Source organism: Aquarana catesbeiana, linkage group LG11, assembly GCF_042186555.1.
Source record: "Aquarana catesbeiana isolate 2022-GZ linkage group LG11, ASM4218655v1, whole genome shotgun sequence".
Taxonomy (NCBI): Eukaryota; Metazoa; Chordata; class Amphibia; order Anura; family Ranidae; genus Aquarana; species Aquarana catesbeiana.
The window spans coordinates 267,845,537-267,864,858 of NC_133334.1; the positions used below are offsets into that span (position 1 = coordinate 267,845,537).

Here is a 19,322-nt window from a genome sequence, read left to right on the forward strand (position 1 = left end):
ACAAAGAGCATCTGCTGTGCTGTCGCTTTGGCTAATGCATAGTGCTCTTGGAATCCTTTGTCATCAAATGCTTATTTGTAAAACAAAAGTATATTTATAATAAATACTCATTTGTAAAACAAAGTATATACTCTATATAACAAAACAAACTACATGAAAAAAACTGCATCTGCTGTGCTGTCTCTTTGGCTAATGCATAGTACTCTTTAGAACCCTTTGTCAACAATATATATATATTACATATTTGTAAAAGGATTCTAAAGAGTACTATGCATTAGCCAAAGAGACAGCACAGCAGATGCAGTTTCTTTCATGTAGTTTTTTTTTGTTATATACAGTATATACTTTGTTTTACAAATGAGTATTCATTATAAATATATTTTGTTTTACAAATATGCATTTGATTGATGACAAAGGATTCCAAGAGCACTATGCATTGGCCAAAGCGACAGCACAGCAGATGCTCTTTGTCTCATGTAATTTTTTTTTTTATTATATACAGTATATACTTTGTTTTACAAATATGTAATATAAATACAAAAAAAAAAAATATATATATATATATATATACAGTATATATATATATATATATATATATAATATATATATATATATATATATATATATATATATATATATATATATATATATATATGTGTGTGTGTCTCAAAAAATTAGAATAGCATCAAAAAGTTAATTTATTTCAGTAATTCAATTATATAGATGAATTACACACAGAGCGATATATTTCAAGCATTTCTTTCTTTTACTTTTTATGATTATGGTTTACAAGCTAGTGACACCCAACATTCAGTATCTCAGAAAATTAGAATATTGTGAAAAAGTTGAGTATTGTAGACTCATGGTGTCATAGTCTAATCATCTAATTAAGACCTCTTTCACACTGGGGCATTTTTCAGACGCTTTTGGGCAAAAAATAGCGCCTGTAAAGTGCCTGAAAAACGCCTCCCCTGCAGTCCCAGTGTGAGACCCCGAGGGCTTTCACACTGCGTTGATGCACTGGCAGGACGTTAAAAAAAGTCCTGTAAGCAGCATCTTTGGGGCAGTGGGGGAGTGGTGTATACACTGCTCCTCCACCGCTCCTGCCCATTGAAATGAATGGGCACCGCTGCCGAAGTGCCTGCAAAGTACTTTGGCAGCGGCGTTACACGGGTGCATTTAACCCTTTATTCAGCTGCTAGCGGGGGTTAAAAGCGCCCCGCTAGCAGCTGAATATCACCGCTAAAACGACAGTTAAGCGTTGCTAAAACTAGCGACATTTTACAGTCAACGCCCGCCCCAGTGTGAAAGCAGCCTAACTCAAAACACCTGTAAAGGTTTCCTGAGCCTTTATATGGTCTCTCAGTCTGGTTCTGTAGGTTAGACAATCATGGGGAAGACTGCTGACTTGACAGTTGTCCAGGAAACAATCGTTGACACCCTCCAGAAGGAGGGCAAGTCACAAAAGGTCATTGCTAAAGAAGATGGTTGTTCACAGAGTGCTGTATCCAAGCATATTAATTGAAAGTTGAGTGGAAGGAAAAAGTGTGGTAGAAAAAAAGTGCCCAAGCAACAGGAATAACTGCAGCCTTGAGAGGATTTTGAAGCAAAGGCCATTCAAGAATTTGGGGGAGATTCAAAAGGAGTGGACTACGGCTGGTGTCAGTGCTACAAGAGCCACCACACATACAACTATCACATTTCGTGTGTCAAGCCACTCCTGCGCCAGAGACAACGTCAGAAGTGTCTTACCTGGGCTAAGGAGAAAAAGGACTGGACTGTTGCTCAGTGGTCCAAAATCCTCTTTGCAGATGAAAGTAAATTTTGCATTTCATTTGAAAAGCCCTCTACCATGAAATTCTAGAGCACTTCATGCTTTCCTCTGCTGACCAGCTTTATAGAGATGCTGATTTCATCTTCCAGCAGGACTTGGCACCTCCCCACACTGCCAAACATACCAATACCTGGTGTAATGATCATGGTATCACTGTGCTTGATTGGCCACCAAACTCACCTGACCTAAACCCCATAGAGAATCTGTGGGGTATTGTCAAGAGGAAGATGAGAGACACCAGACCCAACAATGCAGACGAGCTGAAGGCCGCTATCAAAGCAACCTGGGCTTCCATAACACCTCAGCAGTACCACAGGCTGATCTCCTCCATGCCATGCCGCATTGATGCAGTAATTCATGCAAAAGGAGCCCCGACCAAATATTGAGTGCATACTATACTGTACATGGACTTTTCAATAAGCCAACATTTCTGTATTAAAAATCCTTTTTTTTTTATTGGTTTTATTATGTAATATTCTACTTTTGTGAGATTCATGAATTTTGGGTTTTTACTAGCTATAAGCCATGATCATAACAACTAAAAAAGAAAGAAATGCTTGGGATATATATATATATATATACAAAGAGACAGCACAGCAGTTTTTCTTTATATCTTTACTGTACATACAGTGTGTATATATATATATATTCTGAAAAATATAATAATATTATAATATACTGTATTATATGAAAATAGTTAAATTATTATTATTAGAGTCTTTCTTTTAAAAATAAATATTGACAAAGGATTCCAAGAGTACCATGCATTAGCAAAAAAATAGCACAGTAGCAGGTAGTTTTATATTCAATTTTTAAACTGTTGGTTTTATCTGTTTTCATACATACATTATATGTGAACAGAATTATTTATTATATATATATATATATATATATATATATATATATATAAAATAAATAATTCATTTAAAATATATATATATATATATATATACTCACTGGACGTAAAAATCACAGGGTGTCACTGTGGATATACAAATAGACGTGTGCTAACATCCTGACTACTGGGAAATATTTGTACATATATTGAAAATGGACTTTATAGGCACACCCATACATATCAAGTTTCCTAAAATATAATGTAGTTTATTTAAATATCGTTAAAAAAATTTTGTATTGAAAATGTTCAATCGATTATATATGTTTGTATACATAATGTTTAACAATGTTTAAATAAACTACATTATATTTTAGGAAACTTGATATGTATGGGTGTGCCTATAAAGTCCATTTTTCAATATATGTACAAATATACGACTCTGTTAGTCTTTGTTTCCATGCAAACAGGAGTATTAGAAGAAGAGCATTTAGAAGCTAAAAAAATAAATAAACCATTACTAGTTCCGGAGAGGACCGTTTGAGCAGAAAAAAATTATTGACACACCTAAACGCATGTAAAGGCATCTAAAAGCTAGCTGCGTTTAGCACTTGAGCATTCATTCATTTTAATGGCCAGAATAAAGTAGTATCCTGGCCAATGGAATGAAGGAATGCCCAAATGCTAGACATGCCTAAACATGTTTGCAAAATGCATCTTTGGGCGCTTTTGTTAAGATACTTTTCTCCTGCTAGGAGAAAAGGCATTCAAAGGAGCTGGGCAAACACCCAGTATATATGAGGCCTTATAAAAAAAGATTTAATTGATCACAAAGGATTCCTAGAGCACTAAGCATTAGCCAAAGAGACAATACAGAAGTTGTTGTTTGCTTTGAGACAGCTTTTGTCTGATTGAGACTAATGCCGCGTACACACGGTCGGACTTTTCGTCTACAAAAGTCCGACGGACGCCGACGGACCAAAGCCGGTGGACAATCCGATCGTGTGTGGGCTTCCCCGGACTTTCGACGGACTTTTCCAGCCACAAATCTGATGGACTTTAGATTTGGAACATGCTTCAAATCTTTACGTCGTAACTCCGCCGGACCCAGAAATCCGCTCGTCTGTATGCTAGTCCGACAGACAAAAACCCACGCTAGGGCAGCTATTGGCTATTGGCTATCAACTTCCTTATTTTAGTCCGTTGTACGTCATCACGACTTTTGTGTGATCATATGTAGGCAAGTCCGTTCGTTAGAAAGTCTGCTGCAAGTCCGCCAAAAGTCCGTCGAAAGTCTGTCGGACGGGCTGTCGGACTTTTGTAGCCGAAAAGTCCGTCCGCGTGTACGCGGCATTACAATCTCTCTGATGACCCACTAATTGGTCAAGTAGACTCCAGCTCTTGTGTTTCTTGTATTGGTGTGGTCTTTGCAGTATGGTGTTGATGGCATGGGGAAGGGTTCTGTGCCACTATGGTGACTGTATAGGAAGGAAGGGGAGTCTGTGGCAGTATAGTGGGTGTAACGGGGGGGGGCAGTATAGCCCAACACATGGTAGAGAGACAGAAGAGGGCATGAAAATCACTATATGTCACTGTAAACAAGTCATTTCGTTAATTGATAAAGAATTCCGAGAGCACTATACATTAGCCAAAGACACAGTACAGCAGATGCTGCTTGCTTTGAAACTACTTTCCTCTCTGAAGGCTCACTGATTGGTCTTTTTTATCTATTTATTCACGATGCAACAGTTTGCGCGGTGCTTTACAACATAAAGGATGGTACAGTTACAATACAATTTAAGACAAGAGGATTAAGAGGGCCCTGCTCCTGAGAGCTTGCAATTTAATGCCGTGTACACACGATCGGACTTTCTGGCATACTTGGTCCGGCACACTTTCCGACGGACTTTGTCCGCCAGGTGCGCCGGACTTTAAAACGGACGGACTTGCCCACACACAAACGGAATTTCCAGCGGGCTAAGTCCGCCCTTCTTTCCGACTGACTTTCACCGGAGTTCATTTTGAACGTGACTCAGGTGCGACGGGACTAGAAAAGGAAGTCAATCTTACCGCTTTTATCGGCGAGATTGACACCTTGCGAGCCCTGTCGCGGGTCATACCAGGCCCTTAGGTCTAGTAAGGATTATAAAGGAAAGCCCCTACGCCGAAAAAATGGCGTGGGGTCCCCCCTAAAGTCCATACCAGACCCCGATCCGAGCACGCAGCCCGGCCGGTCAGGAAAGGGGGTGGGGACGAGCGAGCGCCCCCCCCCTCCTGAACCGTACCAGGCCAAATGCCCTCAACATGGGGGGTGGGTGCTTTGGGGGAGGGGGCGCCCTGCGGGGCCCCCCCACCCCAAAGCACCTTGTCCCCATGTTGATGAGGACAAGGGCCTCTTCCCGACAACCTTGGCCGTTGGTTGTCCGGGTCTGCGGGCGGGGGGCTTATCGGAATCCGGGAGCCCCCTATAATAAGAGGGCCTCCAGATCCCGGCCCCCCACCCTATGTGAATGAGTATGGGGTACATGGTACCCCTACCCATTCACCTAGGGAATAAGTGTCAATAATAAAACACACTACACAGGTTTTTAAAATAATTTATCAAACAGCTCCGGGGGGGGTCTTCCTCCGGCTTCGGGGGTCTTCTTCCGGCTTCGGGGGTCCCTCTGGTTCCTCTTCTTCCGGCGTCCGGTTGGTTCTTCATGCTCCTCCGCTGTCTTCAGGCCGCTCTCTTGCCAGCGGAGGTCCGGACTTCTGGGCTTCTTGTTTTCTTCCCTCTTCTCCAGATGTTGACACGACACTCTCTCCGGCTGGACTGCTCTCTGAGGGCTCCGTTGTGACTTATATAGGTGGAGACCCCGCCCCCTTATGATGTCACAGTCCCTGGGCGGGCTGGGACTGTGACGTTTTAGGGGGCGTGGTCACCGTGTGTTTTTTTTTTTAATTTTTTTGGAAAATTACTTAAAACCCCCAAACATTATATTTTTTTTTTTTAGCAGAGGCCCTAAAGAATAAAATGGCGGTTGTTACAATATTTTGTCAGACTGTATTTGCGCAGCGTTCTTTCAAACACAGTTTTTGGGGAAAAACACTTTAATGAATAAAAAAAAAATGTAAAGTTGGCCCAATTTTTTGGTATAATGTGAAAGATGATGTTACGCCGAGTAAATAGATGCCTAACATGTCATGCTTTAAAATTGGGCACACTTGTGAAGATCCAGCACTAGAATTATTATTCTCGCTCTAACGATCATGGCAATACCTCACATGTGTGGTTTGAACACTGTTTACATATGCGGCCGCGACTTATGTATGTGCTCGCTTCTACGTGCGAACTCAAGGGGTGGGGCGTTTTAAAAAAAAAATTCTTATTTAACTTTTTTATTTTTGCACTCTCCCTTTTTTTTATCACTTTTATTCCTATTACCAGGAATGTACTGTAAACATCCCTTGTAATAGAACTAAGCATGACAGGTCCCCTTTATTGAGAGATCTGAGGTCAAAAAGACTCCAGATCTCTCATTTACCTTTTAAAAGCAAAAAAGTTCTTAAAAATGACATTTTGCCTTTTAAAAAAAAAAATTCCTTTTTGTCTGCCCGAGAACAGGAAGTGACTTCAGACGTCGCTCCGGTCCTCCAAGGGCATAGAGCCGATTGGGGGCTATCTTGCCCTGACTCGGCTTTCTGCCAAGTCATCAGCCGCACTGGATCGGTTTTGGGCTTACCGACAGCCTTGGTAAGCTTGGAAACGACCGGGAAGCATCGGGAGGGGGGCACCTCTCCCACCACCTATAAGTGATCCCATGGCGAATCTGAACTGTAAAGTAATGATGTATATTTACATTTAGGCATTTAGAACGAAAGCGCGGTTAGCTCCAAAAATGCATTTTTCTTGCGTTATGAAGTGTGGAAGGATTAGAACTTCTGTCAGGTTTTTATTGGTAATGATATGAGAAACAGTAAGGCTGCTTTCACACAGGGGCGGTAGGGGGCGTCGGCGGTAAAACAGCGCTGTTTTACCGCGGTATTCGGCCGCTAGCGGTGTGGTTTTAACCCCTCACTGGCGGCCGAAAAAGAGTTAAAACCACTCATATAGCGCGGCTATAGCCGCGGTATTGCCGCGGTATAGCCGCGCTGTCCCATTGATTTCAATGGGCAGGAGCGGTGAAGGAGCGGTGAATACACCGCTCCTTCACCGCTCCAAAGATGCGGCTTGCAGGAGATGCGGGCTTTCACACTGAACAAACAGCAGCGGCTGTTTTGGGTCGGTTTGCAGACGCTATTTTTAGCGCAATAACGCCTGCAAACCGCCCCAGTGTGAAAGGGGTCTAAGGGTTCCGCCCCAGTAAACATTAAGTCTGAAATAGCCTTTTATTGCATAATTAGTGAAATTAGAGAGACAACGGGTTTCAGGGGTGCACACCTCCTTCATCAGGGCTATGACTCAAACAAACTGATTCAGCTTCACCACCTTACATTTAGTTACAAAGGCAGCATGGCCCTATTACTAGAGCAGGTGGATGTACCTGTACATCCTTTAATATCACCATTGTGAGTATGCACAGTGGGCGCAAAGCTGCTACTCCCGCTGTCATCAGACAGTGAAGAACACCGGCTAAAGACACAGAGCCGAATAGAGCAGCTCTGTGCCATGTGATCGCTGCGATGACCAATTACAGCGATTGGTCATCACAGCAATCACATGGATCAGAGCTGCTCTCTCCGGCTCTGTGCCTTTAGCTGGTGTTCTTCCCTGTCTAATGACTACACTGCTTACATTGGTAATCGCTGTGATTGGTCATCACAGCGATCACATGGCACAGAGCTGCTCTATCCGGCTCTATGCATTTAGCCAGTGTTCTTTATTGTCTAATGACTAAGCAGTTTACATTGGTAATCACAGCGATTGCCAATGTAAACAGTGTAGTCATTAGACAGGGAAGAACATCAGCTAAAGGCACAAAGCCGGATAGAGCAGCCCTGTGCCATGTGATCACTGTGATTGGTCATCAGTGTAGTACGGTTTACTTTAGTGATCCCCTTTCTCTGTTGTGAATCCATTTGTTAAATCTTCTGGAGTTTTACAGGGCCATTGACAACTAATGTTGTGGTATTGTTTTGGGCGGGGGGGGATTTAAGGTGGGAGTGATAACCAATGATGGGGGAGGGCTTGGGAAGTTTTACAATACCAATGGCCACCAATGCCGTTACATTTCTGAGGGGTTATGAAATTCCACTGACTACAATGATGGCGGGGGGGGGGGGAGTTGGGGGGAGGGGTAGAAATGTCACTGGGCACCAATGATGTGATATTTTTGGGGGGATATGAAATTCCACTGACCACAATGATGGCGGGGGGGGGGGGGTTGGGGGGAGGGGTAGAAATGTCACTGGCCACCAGTTCTGTGATATTTTTTGGGGGGGCTATGAAACTCCACTGACTACAATGATGGCGGGGGGGGGGGGAGTTGGGGGGAGGGGTAGAAATGTCACTGGGCACCAATGATGTGATATTTTTGGGGGGATATGAATTCCACTGACTACAATGATGGAGGGGGGAGGAGTTTGGGGGGAGGGGTAGAAATGTCACTGGGCACCAATGATGTGATATTTTTGGGGGGATATGAATTCCACTGACTACAATGATGGCGGGGGGGAGTTGGGGGGAGGGGTAGAAATGTCACTGGCCACCAGTGCTGTGATATTTTTTGGGGGGGTTATGAAATTCCACTGACTACAATGATGGCGGGGGGGGGGGGGGTGGGGGGGAGGGGTAGAAATGTCACTGGGCACTAATGATGTGATATTTTGGGGGGGATATGAAATTCCACTGACTACAATGATGGTGGGGGGGAAGTTAGGGGGGGGGGGGGAATGTCACTGGCCATCCCAATTCTGTGATATTTTTAGAGGGTTATGAAATTCCACATGTAAGAAAGAGATGGAAGGCGCGTGATCTAACGCATTGATCAAAATGTTACAGTTTATTCATATATAAAAAAGATGAATCCATACAAAAAGTATCTACGTGTTCATAAAAACTGGGTTACAAATATACACATTAAAATTAGGGATTAGGCATGCCCATACAAGGGCAAGTGCTAAAGTACTGACGCATTTCAAGGAGAACCCTCTTCATCAGAGCCCTGTAGAACGATAAGAAAGGTCTGTACAGTATTGTGGACCGACATAAAGGGGAGTGGCTAGCTGGGAGGAGTGTCACATGGTAAGTGATGAGTTCTCCTAAGCTCTAAGGTTGTCCACATCCCAGGGCTCTAGACAGGATAAATACCAAAAACGTATATAGTACAGAGCATATATAAAATGGTGTTAAAACGGTATACCACATTTTAAATTTAATTTCAATTTTATTTTTTATACATCTCTTGGTCTGTATTGTGTGGTATACCGTTTTAACACCATTTTTCATATGCTCTGTACTATATACGTTTTTGGTATTTATCCTTTCTAGAGCGCTGGGATGTGGACAACCTTAGAGCTTAGGAGAACTCATCACTTACCATGTGACCCTCCTCCCAGCTAGCCACTCCCCTTTATGTCAGTCCACAATACTATACAGACCTTTCTTATCGTTCTACAGGGCTCTGATGAAGAGGGTTCCCCACGAAACGTGTCAGTAAAACTTTAGCACTTGCACGTAGATACTTTTTGTATGGATTCATCTTTTTTAGTATATGAATAAACTGTAACATTTTGATCAATGTGTTAGATCACGTGCCTTCCATCTCTTTTTTACACTCAGCTTTCTTCGGACCACCCCTGGGTCAGTTTAGGCAGCGGGACTCGCATGATCATCTTCCAATTCATCTTTTCCTTTTGAAAGTACTACCATTTTATATCAACAACGCCTTCACGAGCGCAGGAGAAATTCTTTCTTTGTTTATATTGGATAAAATTCCACAGACTACAATGATGGTGGGGGGGGTGAAATGCCATTGACCACAATGATGTCGGGGGGAGTTGGGGGGAGGGGGGTAGAAATGCAACTGACCACCGATACTGTGATATTTTTGAGGGGTTCTGAAATTCCACAGACTAAGATGATGGTGGGGGTAAAATGCCATTGACCACAATGATGTTGGGGGGGGGTAAAATGCCATTGACCACAATGATGTTGGGGGGGTAAAATGCCATTGACCACAATGATGTTGGGGGGGTAAAATGCCATTGACCACAATGATGTTGGGGGGGTAAAATGCCACTGGCCACAATGATGTTTGGGGGGGAGTAGAAATGCCATTGACCACAATGATGTTGGGGGGGTAAAATGCCACTGACCACAATGTTTGGGGGGGGTAAAATGCCATTGACCACAATGATGTTGCGGGGGGGGGTAAAACGCCATTGACCACAATGATGTTGGGGGGGGGATAAAATGCCATTGACCACAATGATGTTGGGGGGGGGGGTAAATGCCATTGACCACAATGATGTTGGGGGGGGGGGTAAATGCCATTGACCACAATGATGTTTGGGGTGGAGTAGAAATGCCATTGACCACAATGATGTTGGGGGGGGGGTAAAATGCCATTGACCACAATGATGTTGGGGGGGTAAAGTGCCATTGACCACAATGATGTTGGGGGGGGGTAAATGCCATTGACCACAATGATGTTTGGGGTGGAGTAGAAATGCCATTGACCACAATGATGTTGGGGGGGGGTAAAATGCCATTGACCACAATGATGTTGGGGGGGTAAAATGCCATTGACCACAATGATGTTGGGGGGGTAAAATGCCATTGATCACAATGATGTTGGGGGGGTAAAATGCCATTGACCACAATGATGTTGGGGGGGTAAAATGCCATTGACCACAATGATGTTGGGGGGTAAATGCCATTGACCATAATGATGTTGGGGGTGGAGTAGAAATGCCATTGACCACAATGATGTTGGGGGGGGTAAAATGCCATTGACCACAATGATGTTGGGGGGGTAAAATGCCATTGACCACAATGATGGGGGGGACTAAAATGCCATTGACCACAATGATGTTGGGGGGGTAAAATGCCATTGACCACAATGATGTTGGGGGGGTAAAATGCCATTGACCACAATGATGGGGGGGACTAAAATGCCATTGACCACAATGATGTTGGGGGGGGTAAAATGCCATTGACCACAATGATGTTGGGGGTGGAGTAGAAATGCCATTGACCACAATTATGTTGGGGGGGGGTAGAAATGCCATTGACCACAATGATGTTGGGGGGGGTGTTTGGGGTGGAGGGGGTAGAAAAGCCACTGTTCTCCAATGCTGTGATATTTTTGGGGGTTTATAAAACTCCACTGACCACAATGATGGTGATGGGGGGGGGGGGGGGGGGGTTGGGGGTAAAATGCTATTGACCACAATTATAGTGGGTGGGGTTGAAAATGCCACTGATCAACAATGTTGTGACTTTTTTTGGGGGGGGGGGTTATAAAATGCCACTGACCCCCAATGTTAGAGGGTTAAAATGCCACCAACCATCAGTGATTTGGGGTTTTTTGGGGGGGGTGGTTAAATTCAATGAGATGACCATTCACAATACTGACAATTACAAATAGGAGATCTAGCGCCCCCTATGTGTGTACGGTGAAGTTTTTATTGTCATCCATGTCTCTGCTGGGGAGATTTATTCTCTTTGATCCAAAATGTTACAGTTGTCACCAGAACAGGAAGTGAAGGGAAATGGGGCACAGTCAACCTTCCTATCCTATCCACACATTGTCCTTCAATCTCTTCTATGATTTTTTTTTTGTCGTTCCAGACGGTCCGGGTGCAAGGCAACGACATTTCGCACCGCCTGCGGCTCTCCAACGTCCGGAAACAGGACGAGGGGGTGTACGAGTGCCGGGTGTCGGATTATGGAGACGATGAGACTCAGGAACACAAAGCCCAGGCCATGCTGAGGATCATAGCCCGCTACTCCCCGCCCGACATGCAGGCCGCAGAGGCCGTATCCCACATCCAGAGCAGCGGGCCCCGCAGGAATAACCCCGGCAACAGGGCCACCCCGGAACCTGGGAACAAACGCCCCAACCCTCCAGGGGAGAGCCTGGTGCCATCGCAAGCCACCGCAGCATCTTCCTCGGCTTCCCCTGCTCCTGGAAAGGCAGCCATCCTGCGGCAGCAACACGGATCAGGTAAGACGATCCGCTGATCTACGCTGCCACCTAGTGACCGCCGAGAGTTATTGTCGGTCAATAAAACGTCATTGCAAAAAAAAAAGAACAATATTTGTTTCAATGTATTTTTTTATTATTATTATTTTTTATTATTATTATTATTTTTTTATTATTATTATTATTATTTTTTTAGAAACAATGTTTTCCAGGTTTACAGGCCACAAAGGCTGGATTGTGCAATTGTTAACCAGTAGTAGATATATTTTTCCATCTCCATACATGCTCCGTATTGTGTCATTGTAACGCTTCCAGGTATTTATTACCTCTCACAGAGATCACAGAACCCCCCCCCCCCCCCGATGATGCCTTCATCTGATTTTCTCTCCTGATGGACGGTGCCATCTTTATTTAGGAATCATCCAGGGTCACCACCTACGACAATGCTTTCATTTGCTTTTCTCTCCTGATGGACGGCACCATCTTTGTTCAGGAACCGTCCAGGGTCACCATCTACTTACCCGAACTGTGATGCTGGCTCAGTGATGACATAATCATGTAAATCCTGATGCATTTGCGGTTCTTGGCTGTGTTCACATACATTCCACACAGATCAGCCCCCTGCTGCAGCCTCTCACCTTGTGACTTGCTACAAAGTTACAATGTACAGCCTGATCACTGAGGGAGAGAAGGCTGGGGAAAATGCTTCCTCCTCTCTGCAGCAGACTGATGACATCATCTCACCCTAGGCAAAGTCACTGGACAGGAGCTCAATGATAGCTTTTTTAATGAAAAAAGGTGTTTGAAATTTTGAAATTTTAGAGGCAGCTTTTCTGTCCACCAGGGTAACCTTTGGGGAGTATTTTATTAAGATCCGATGCAAGTCCAGTAGGTCACCGTTGCAAATGATAAGTAGCCGCTGCATTTTTGGGGCTCAGAATCTCCCCTTTATCAGAGCGTAGATGCTGGCAGCAAAAATTAAGAACACTGCACAACAAAATGTAAAATAAAGGATACAAAATGTACTGATGAGGTGCCCTGACTCAAGTTTTGACATTTATCTTAAATTTTATTTTACACCATATTTTACATTTGATTTTACACGTTAAATCCTTTTATTTTACATTTATCTTGCATTTTATTTAAAAACTCTATATCATTTTTTTACTTTTATTTTACATTTGATTTTTATCTTAATATTCTTTTATTTTATATTAATTTTACATTTCGTACACTTTATATCCATTTATATTTTGTTGTCCAGTAATCTCTTAGTTTATTGCCATCTTCCCTACTGATAAAGGGTGTTTTGAACCCCTGGAATGTGTTGTTTTTTTTCATCTGAATTCTTGTCATATGCAGTAAAGATTTACTGGACTACATTTTACATAATATTTTGTTTTACACCTTATTTTGCATTTTATTTTACAATTATTTATTATACATTTTATAATTATTTATTTTACGATTTATTTTAACATTTAATTAACATTTTAATTTAAACTTTACATTCTTTTATTTTACACTTTATATTCTTTTATTTTACTATTATTTAAACATTTTTTACATTTCATATCCTTTTATTTTATATTTTTGTTATCCAGTATTTTCTTCATTTACTGGCATCATCTGAGCCCTGATGAAGGTGGTTTTGAACCCCTGGAATGTGTTGTTTTTTTTCATCTGAATTCTTGTCATGTGCAGTAAAAATTTATTGGACTACATTGTAATTAATATTTTATTTTACACCTTATTTTGCATTTTATTTTACAATTTATATCTTTTTTTAACATTTATTTTCATTTAAACTTTATATTCTTTTATTTTTCACTTTATATTCTTTTATTGTACTGTTATTTAAACATTTTTTACATTTCATATCCTTTTATTTTATATTTTTTTTATCCAATATTTTCTTCATTTACTGCCATCATCTAAGCCCTGATGAAGGTGGTTTTGAACCCCTGGAATGTGTTGGGTTTTTTTTTTTTTTCATCTGAATTCTTGTCATATGCAGTAAAGATTTACTGGCTTACATTTTACACTTTATTTTTGCATTTATTTTACACTTTATATTCTTTGTTTTACATTTATCATACATTTTATTATACACTTTATATCCCTTTTTATCATTTATTTTACATTTTATTTTAAAATTTAAATTCTTCTATTTTACATTTTATTTGACACTTTATATGCTTTTATTTTAATATTTTACATTTCATTTTACACTTTATATTATTTTTTTTTTTTTAGTTTTATTTTACATTTGAACTTACACTTTAGATTCTTTAACTTTACATTTTACTTTTACTCTTATTTTACTCTTTATAATCCTTTATTGTATATTTTGTTGTCCATAATTCTCCACATTTACTGCAATCATCTAAGCAATGAGGAAGGGTGGTTTGAACCCTTGGAACCCGTTTTTTTTTTTTTTACCTTCTGAATACTTGTCATATACAATATTGTTTTACTTGATTTTATATTACATATTTATTTTACATTTTATTTTACACCTTATTTTGCATTTAATTTTAAACTTTGTATCCTTTATTTTACATTTATCATACATTTAAATTTATACTTTATATCCTTTTTTAACATTTATTTTACATTTTATTTTTATTTTACAATTTATATCCTTTTTTTTTTACTATTTTACATTTCATTTTACACTTTATATTATTTTACATTTGAATTTACACTTTATATTATTTAATTTTATCTTACTCTTATTTTACTCGTTATATTCTTTTATTTTATATTTTGTTGTCCAGTAATCTCCACAATTTACTGCCATCATCTAAGCCCTGAGGAAGTGGGGTTTGAACCCCTGGAAGCTGTTTTTTCTTCTTTTTTTTCTTCTGAATACTTGTCATATACAATATTGTTTTACTGGATTACATTTTATATTACATATGTATTTTACATTTTATTTTACACCTTATTTTGCATTTTATTTTAAACTTTATTTGTTTGTTTTTGATTGAAGGTGATAGAATCTATGATTGAGCAAAGATCATTTGTTTTGCATATGGTGAGCATTGTTTTTATCAGCATCAATGTAGGGGAATGAATGGCCTATGTAAAGCATATGTGAACTGCAACAATTGGTTTCTCTTATTTGGTCTGTTAAACATACACATAAAAGCGATGTGTTATATTTGTTTAAAAGGGGCATAAAACCTGTTGATCCTGCCAGAAATCTTGTGATGATAACTTCCTGTACTCTCTGCCACTGCTGACTGTTGTTCTGTTCCAAATGCCCCTTTATGTATTGACATACCTCCTTAGACCCAGTCTGTCTGGACAGTATGGTCACCTGCTGACTTGACATCATCCACAGGCAGCTTAACTCTTCAATAAGACACGAAAGTTAAATCCAAAACAATTTTACTTCAGACAATTGCAGTACAGAGGATGATTTTCCAGTCGATTGAAGTGTAAGAAGAGCCCTGTGTCTGTTAATATAGAACACTAACTGAACATGGAAGTAGTAGGTAGGGGTCTCGCTGGGACTGAACTAACTAGCCATAAACAGGAGGGGAAGACAAAGGGAGAAATCAAATCACATTAGTTAACAAGTTGTAGTAGCCAAAACCCCCCACTATATGGCAATATATTTCAGAAAAATGATTACCTAATGCAGTTCAGTACAGCACGGAAAATACATGAAAATGGGGCAGAACAACTGTAATCAGCTACATTGTCAATCACTTCTACAGAGCCTTGAAAAAGTATTCATACCCCTTGAAATTTTCCACATTTTGTCATGTTACAACCAAAAATGTAAATGTATTTTATTGGGATTTTATGTGATAAACCAACACAAAGTGGCACATAATTGTGAAGTGGAAGAAATATGATAAATGGTTTTCAAGTTTTTTTTTACAAATAAATATGTGAAAAGTGTGGGGTACATTTGTATGGCGCCCCCCGGAGTCAATACTTTGTAGAACCGCCTTTCTCTGCAATTAGAGCTACAAGTCTTTTTGGGGATGTCTCTACCAGCTTTGCACATCTAGAGAGGGACATTTCTGCCCATTCTTCTTCTTTGCAAAATAGCTCAAGCTCTGTCAGATTGGATGGAGAGCGTCTGTGAACAGCAATTTTCAAGTCTTGCCACAGATTCTCAATTGGATTTAGGTCTGGACTGTGACTGGGCCATTCTAACACATGAATATGCTTTGATCTAAACCATTCCATTGTAGCTCTGGCTGTATGTTTAGGGTCGTTGTCCTGCTGGAAGGTGAACCTCTGCCCCAGTCTCAAGTCTTTTGCAGACTCTAACAGGTTTTCTTCTAAGATTGCTCTGTATTTGGCTCCATCCATCTTCCCATCAACTCTGACCAGCTTCCCTGTCCCTGCTGAAGAAAAGCATCCCCACCACATGATGCTGCCACCACCATGATTCACGGTGGGGATGGTGTGTTCAGGGTGATGTGCAGTGTTAGTTTCCCCCACACATAGCGTTTTGCTTTTAGGCCAAAAAGCTCAGTTTTGGTCTCATCTGACCAGAGCACCTTCTTCCACATGTTTGCTGTGTCCTCCACATGGCTTCTCACAAAGTGCAAATGGGACTTCTTATGACTTTCTTTCTCCAATGTCTTTCTTCTTGTCACTCTTCCATAAAGGGCAGATTTGTGGAGAACACGACTAATAGTTGTCCTGTGGACAGATTCTCCCACCTGAGCTGTGGATCTCTGCAGCTCCTCCAGAGTTACCATGGACCTCTTGGCTGCTTCTCTGATGAATGCTCTCCTTGCCCGGCCGGTCAGTTTAGGTGGACGGCCATATCTTGGTAGGTTTGCAGTTGTGCCATACTCTTTCCATTTTCGGATGATGGATTGAACAGAGCTCCGTGAGATGTTCAAAACTTGGGATATTTTTTTATAACCTAACCCTGCTTTAAACTTCTCCACAACTTTATCCCTGACCTGTCTGGTGTGTTCCTTGGCCTTCATGATGCTGTTTGTTCCCTAAGGTTCTCTAACGAACCTCTGAGGGCTCCACAGAACAGCTGTATTTATACTGAGATTAATTTACACACAGGTGGACTCTATTTAATAATCAGGTGACTTCTGAAGGCAATTGGTTCCGTTAGACTTTAGTTAGGGGTATCAGAGTAAAGGAGGGCTGAATACAAATGTACCCCACACTTTTCAGATATTTATTTGTAAAAAATGTTGTAAACCATTTATCATTTTCCTTCCACTTCACAATTATGTGTCACTTTGTGTTGATCTATCACATAAAATCCCAATAAAATACATTTACGTTTTTGGTTGTAACATGAAATGTGGGAAATTTCAAGGGGTATGATTACTTTTTCAAGGCACTGTAAGTGTGAGCTATAAAACGCCTCTTTGTTTATACGGGGCTGGGTTCTCTAGCCATACCACACTTCCTATCTTTTGGACAGAACATCAAAGGGTTAGGGCCCCTGTCAGGTTTTTATTGTCGTACTTACAAATAGATCTTCTATTATTAAGATCCAATGTTTGGAAGAGTCGTCTTTGACAAGGCTTCTTATACTGTATATACCAGACATCCCCAAAGGGAGTTGGGTCTTCAGACAAGTCAAACTATACAAGAAGCAGTAAGAGCGCCACACTTGTACTCAAAAAGTAAGAATAATGTTTTATTAAATAATTAGTAGAAAGAAATCCAACATGTTTCAGGGGTTCACACCACCCTTCATCAGGGCTTGTGTATTGTGTACTATCAGATATTTCCGGATTGAATTACATTTATAGTTGTATATATATGTGTACAGTGAGATTCTGCTACTAGCAGAAGGAGGCAGAAGGAGAAGCAGAACAAGGAACAAGTCCATTGTGCTGCAGTGTCCATGTGCCACCTAGGGATATGCTGATAGGAGGACAGAACAGGGTGACAAGGGGATGGGATCATCAGTCTGCTGCTTCTCCTTTCACTGATAAATCACAGGCTGGGGGTGGGGAGAAGACCTTTAGGTGAAAGCGAAACTGTAGCAGAGAATGATCAGGTCCCCCACAACCACCAGGCCAGGGTTATGGGGAGGAGGCCATTGTCCTCATCAGCATGGGCCTCCCAGGGCATGTGACCTTGTATGGCATGTCTCTTCCCCCTCATCCTTTCTTAAAATGCCAGGCTGCATATTCGGATTAGGGGTCTGTTTCTGATTTTTTTTGGGGGAGGGGCATGTTAGCAGAAAACGATCAGGTCCCCCACAACCACCAGGCCAAGGTTGTGGGAAGGAGGCCCTTGTCCTCATCAACCTAGACCTCCCAGGGCATGTGGTCCGGTATGGCACACCCCTTATCTTTTCCAGAAGAGCCAGGCTGCATGTTCGGATTAAGGGTCTGGTATTGATTTTGGGGGGGCCCCCATGTAATTTTTTTCACCTTTTTATTTATTTATTTATTTTTAACAAAAAATAACTACAGTAATAGGGAAAATTCACTTTTTGTAAATAATGCCAAGAGATCCCCCACTGAAAATACATACTGTCCTTGATGAGATCCTCAAAAAAGTTGAGCTGTCGGTCTGCAGCTTTTGCTTTCACTGTTCAATGGGGGAGGAGACCTGTATGTGAAAGTGAAACTGCAGCAGAGAATGATTGGGTCCCAGACAAGGCCAGGGTTCTGGGGAATAAGCCCTTGTCCTCATCAACATAGGCCTCCCAGGGAATATGGCCTGGTATGGTACATCCTTTCCCCCTCATCCTTTCCTGAAGAGCTAGACTACATACTTAGATTAAGGGTCTGGTATTGATTTGGGGGGGACCCCATGTCATTTTTTTTTTTCTGTTTCTCCTTTCACTGTCCAGTCATAGGCTGGGGGTGGGGATGGAGACCTGTAAGTGAAAGTGGAACTGCAGCAGAGAATGATTAGGTCCCCCATCTGGAAATACATATTATCCTTGATGAGATCCTCCTCTACAAAAGCATTGAGCTCATCAGTTTCCTGCTTCTCCTTTCACTTCTCAGTCAAAGGCTGGGGGTGAGGAGCTTCTCCTGCTTCTCCTTTCACTGTTCAGTCACAAAGAACTGTTCAATCAGAGGCTGGGTGTGGGGGGAGGAGACCTGTAAGTGAAAGTGGAACTGCAGCAGAGAATGATTAGTTCCCCCCCACTGGAAGTACATATTATCCTTGATGAGATCCTCCTCTACAAAGCATTAAGCTCATCAGTTTGCTGCTTCTCCTTTCACTTTTCAGTCAAAGAGTGGGGGAGAGGAGCTTCTTCTGCTTCTCCTTTCACTGTTCAGTCAAAGGCTGGGGGTGAGGAGCTTCTTCTGCTTCTCCTTTCACTGTTTAGTCACAGAGAACTGTTCAATCAGAGGCTGGGCGTGGGGGGAGGAGACTTGTAAATGAAAGTGAAACTGCAGCAGAGAATGAGGGTCCCCACCAAAAACACATAATACCCTTGATGAGATCCTCCCCTACGAAGAGTGGAGCTTATCAGTCTACTGCTTCTCCTTTCACTGTGAAATCGGGTGCTGGGGGTGGGAGAGGAGACCTGTAAGTGAAAGTGGAA

The 19,322-nt window shown here is 41.5% G+C and overlaps 1 protein-coding gene across 2 annotated transcripts in view; it reads left to right on the plus strand.

Annotated features, from left to right (window-relative positions):
• VSTM2B (V-set and transmembrane domain containing 2B) overlaps positions 1–19,322 on the plus strand; it is a 109,431-nt gene that overhangs the window by 23,302 nt on the left and 66,807 nt on the right. For both annotated transcript variants that reach the window (XM_073605813.1, XM_073605814.1), the window contains exon 5: positions 11,446–11,821. In XM_073605813.1, the coding sequence (XP_073461914.1) occupies positions 11,446–11,821 (376 nt within the window). The remainder of the gene's footprint in view (positions 1–11,445; positions 11,822–19,322) is intronic.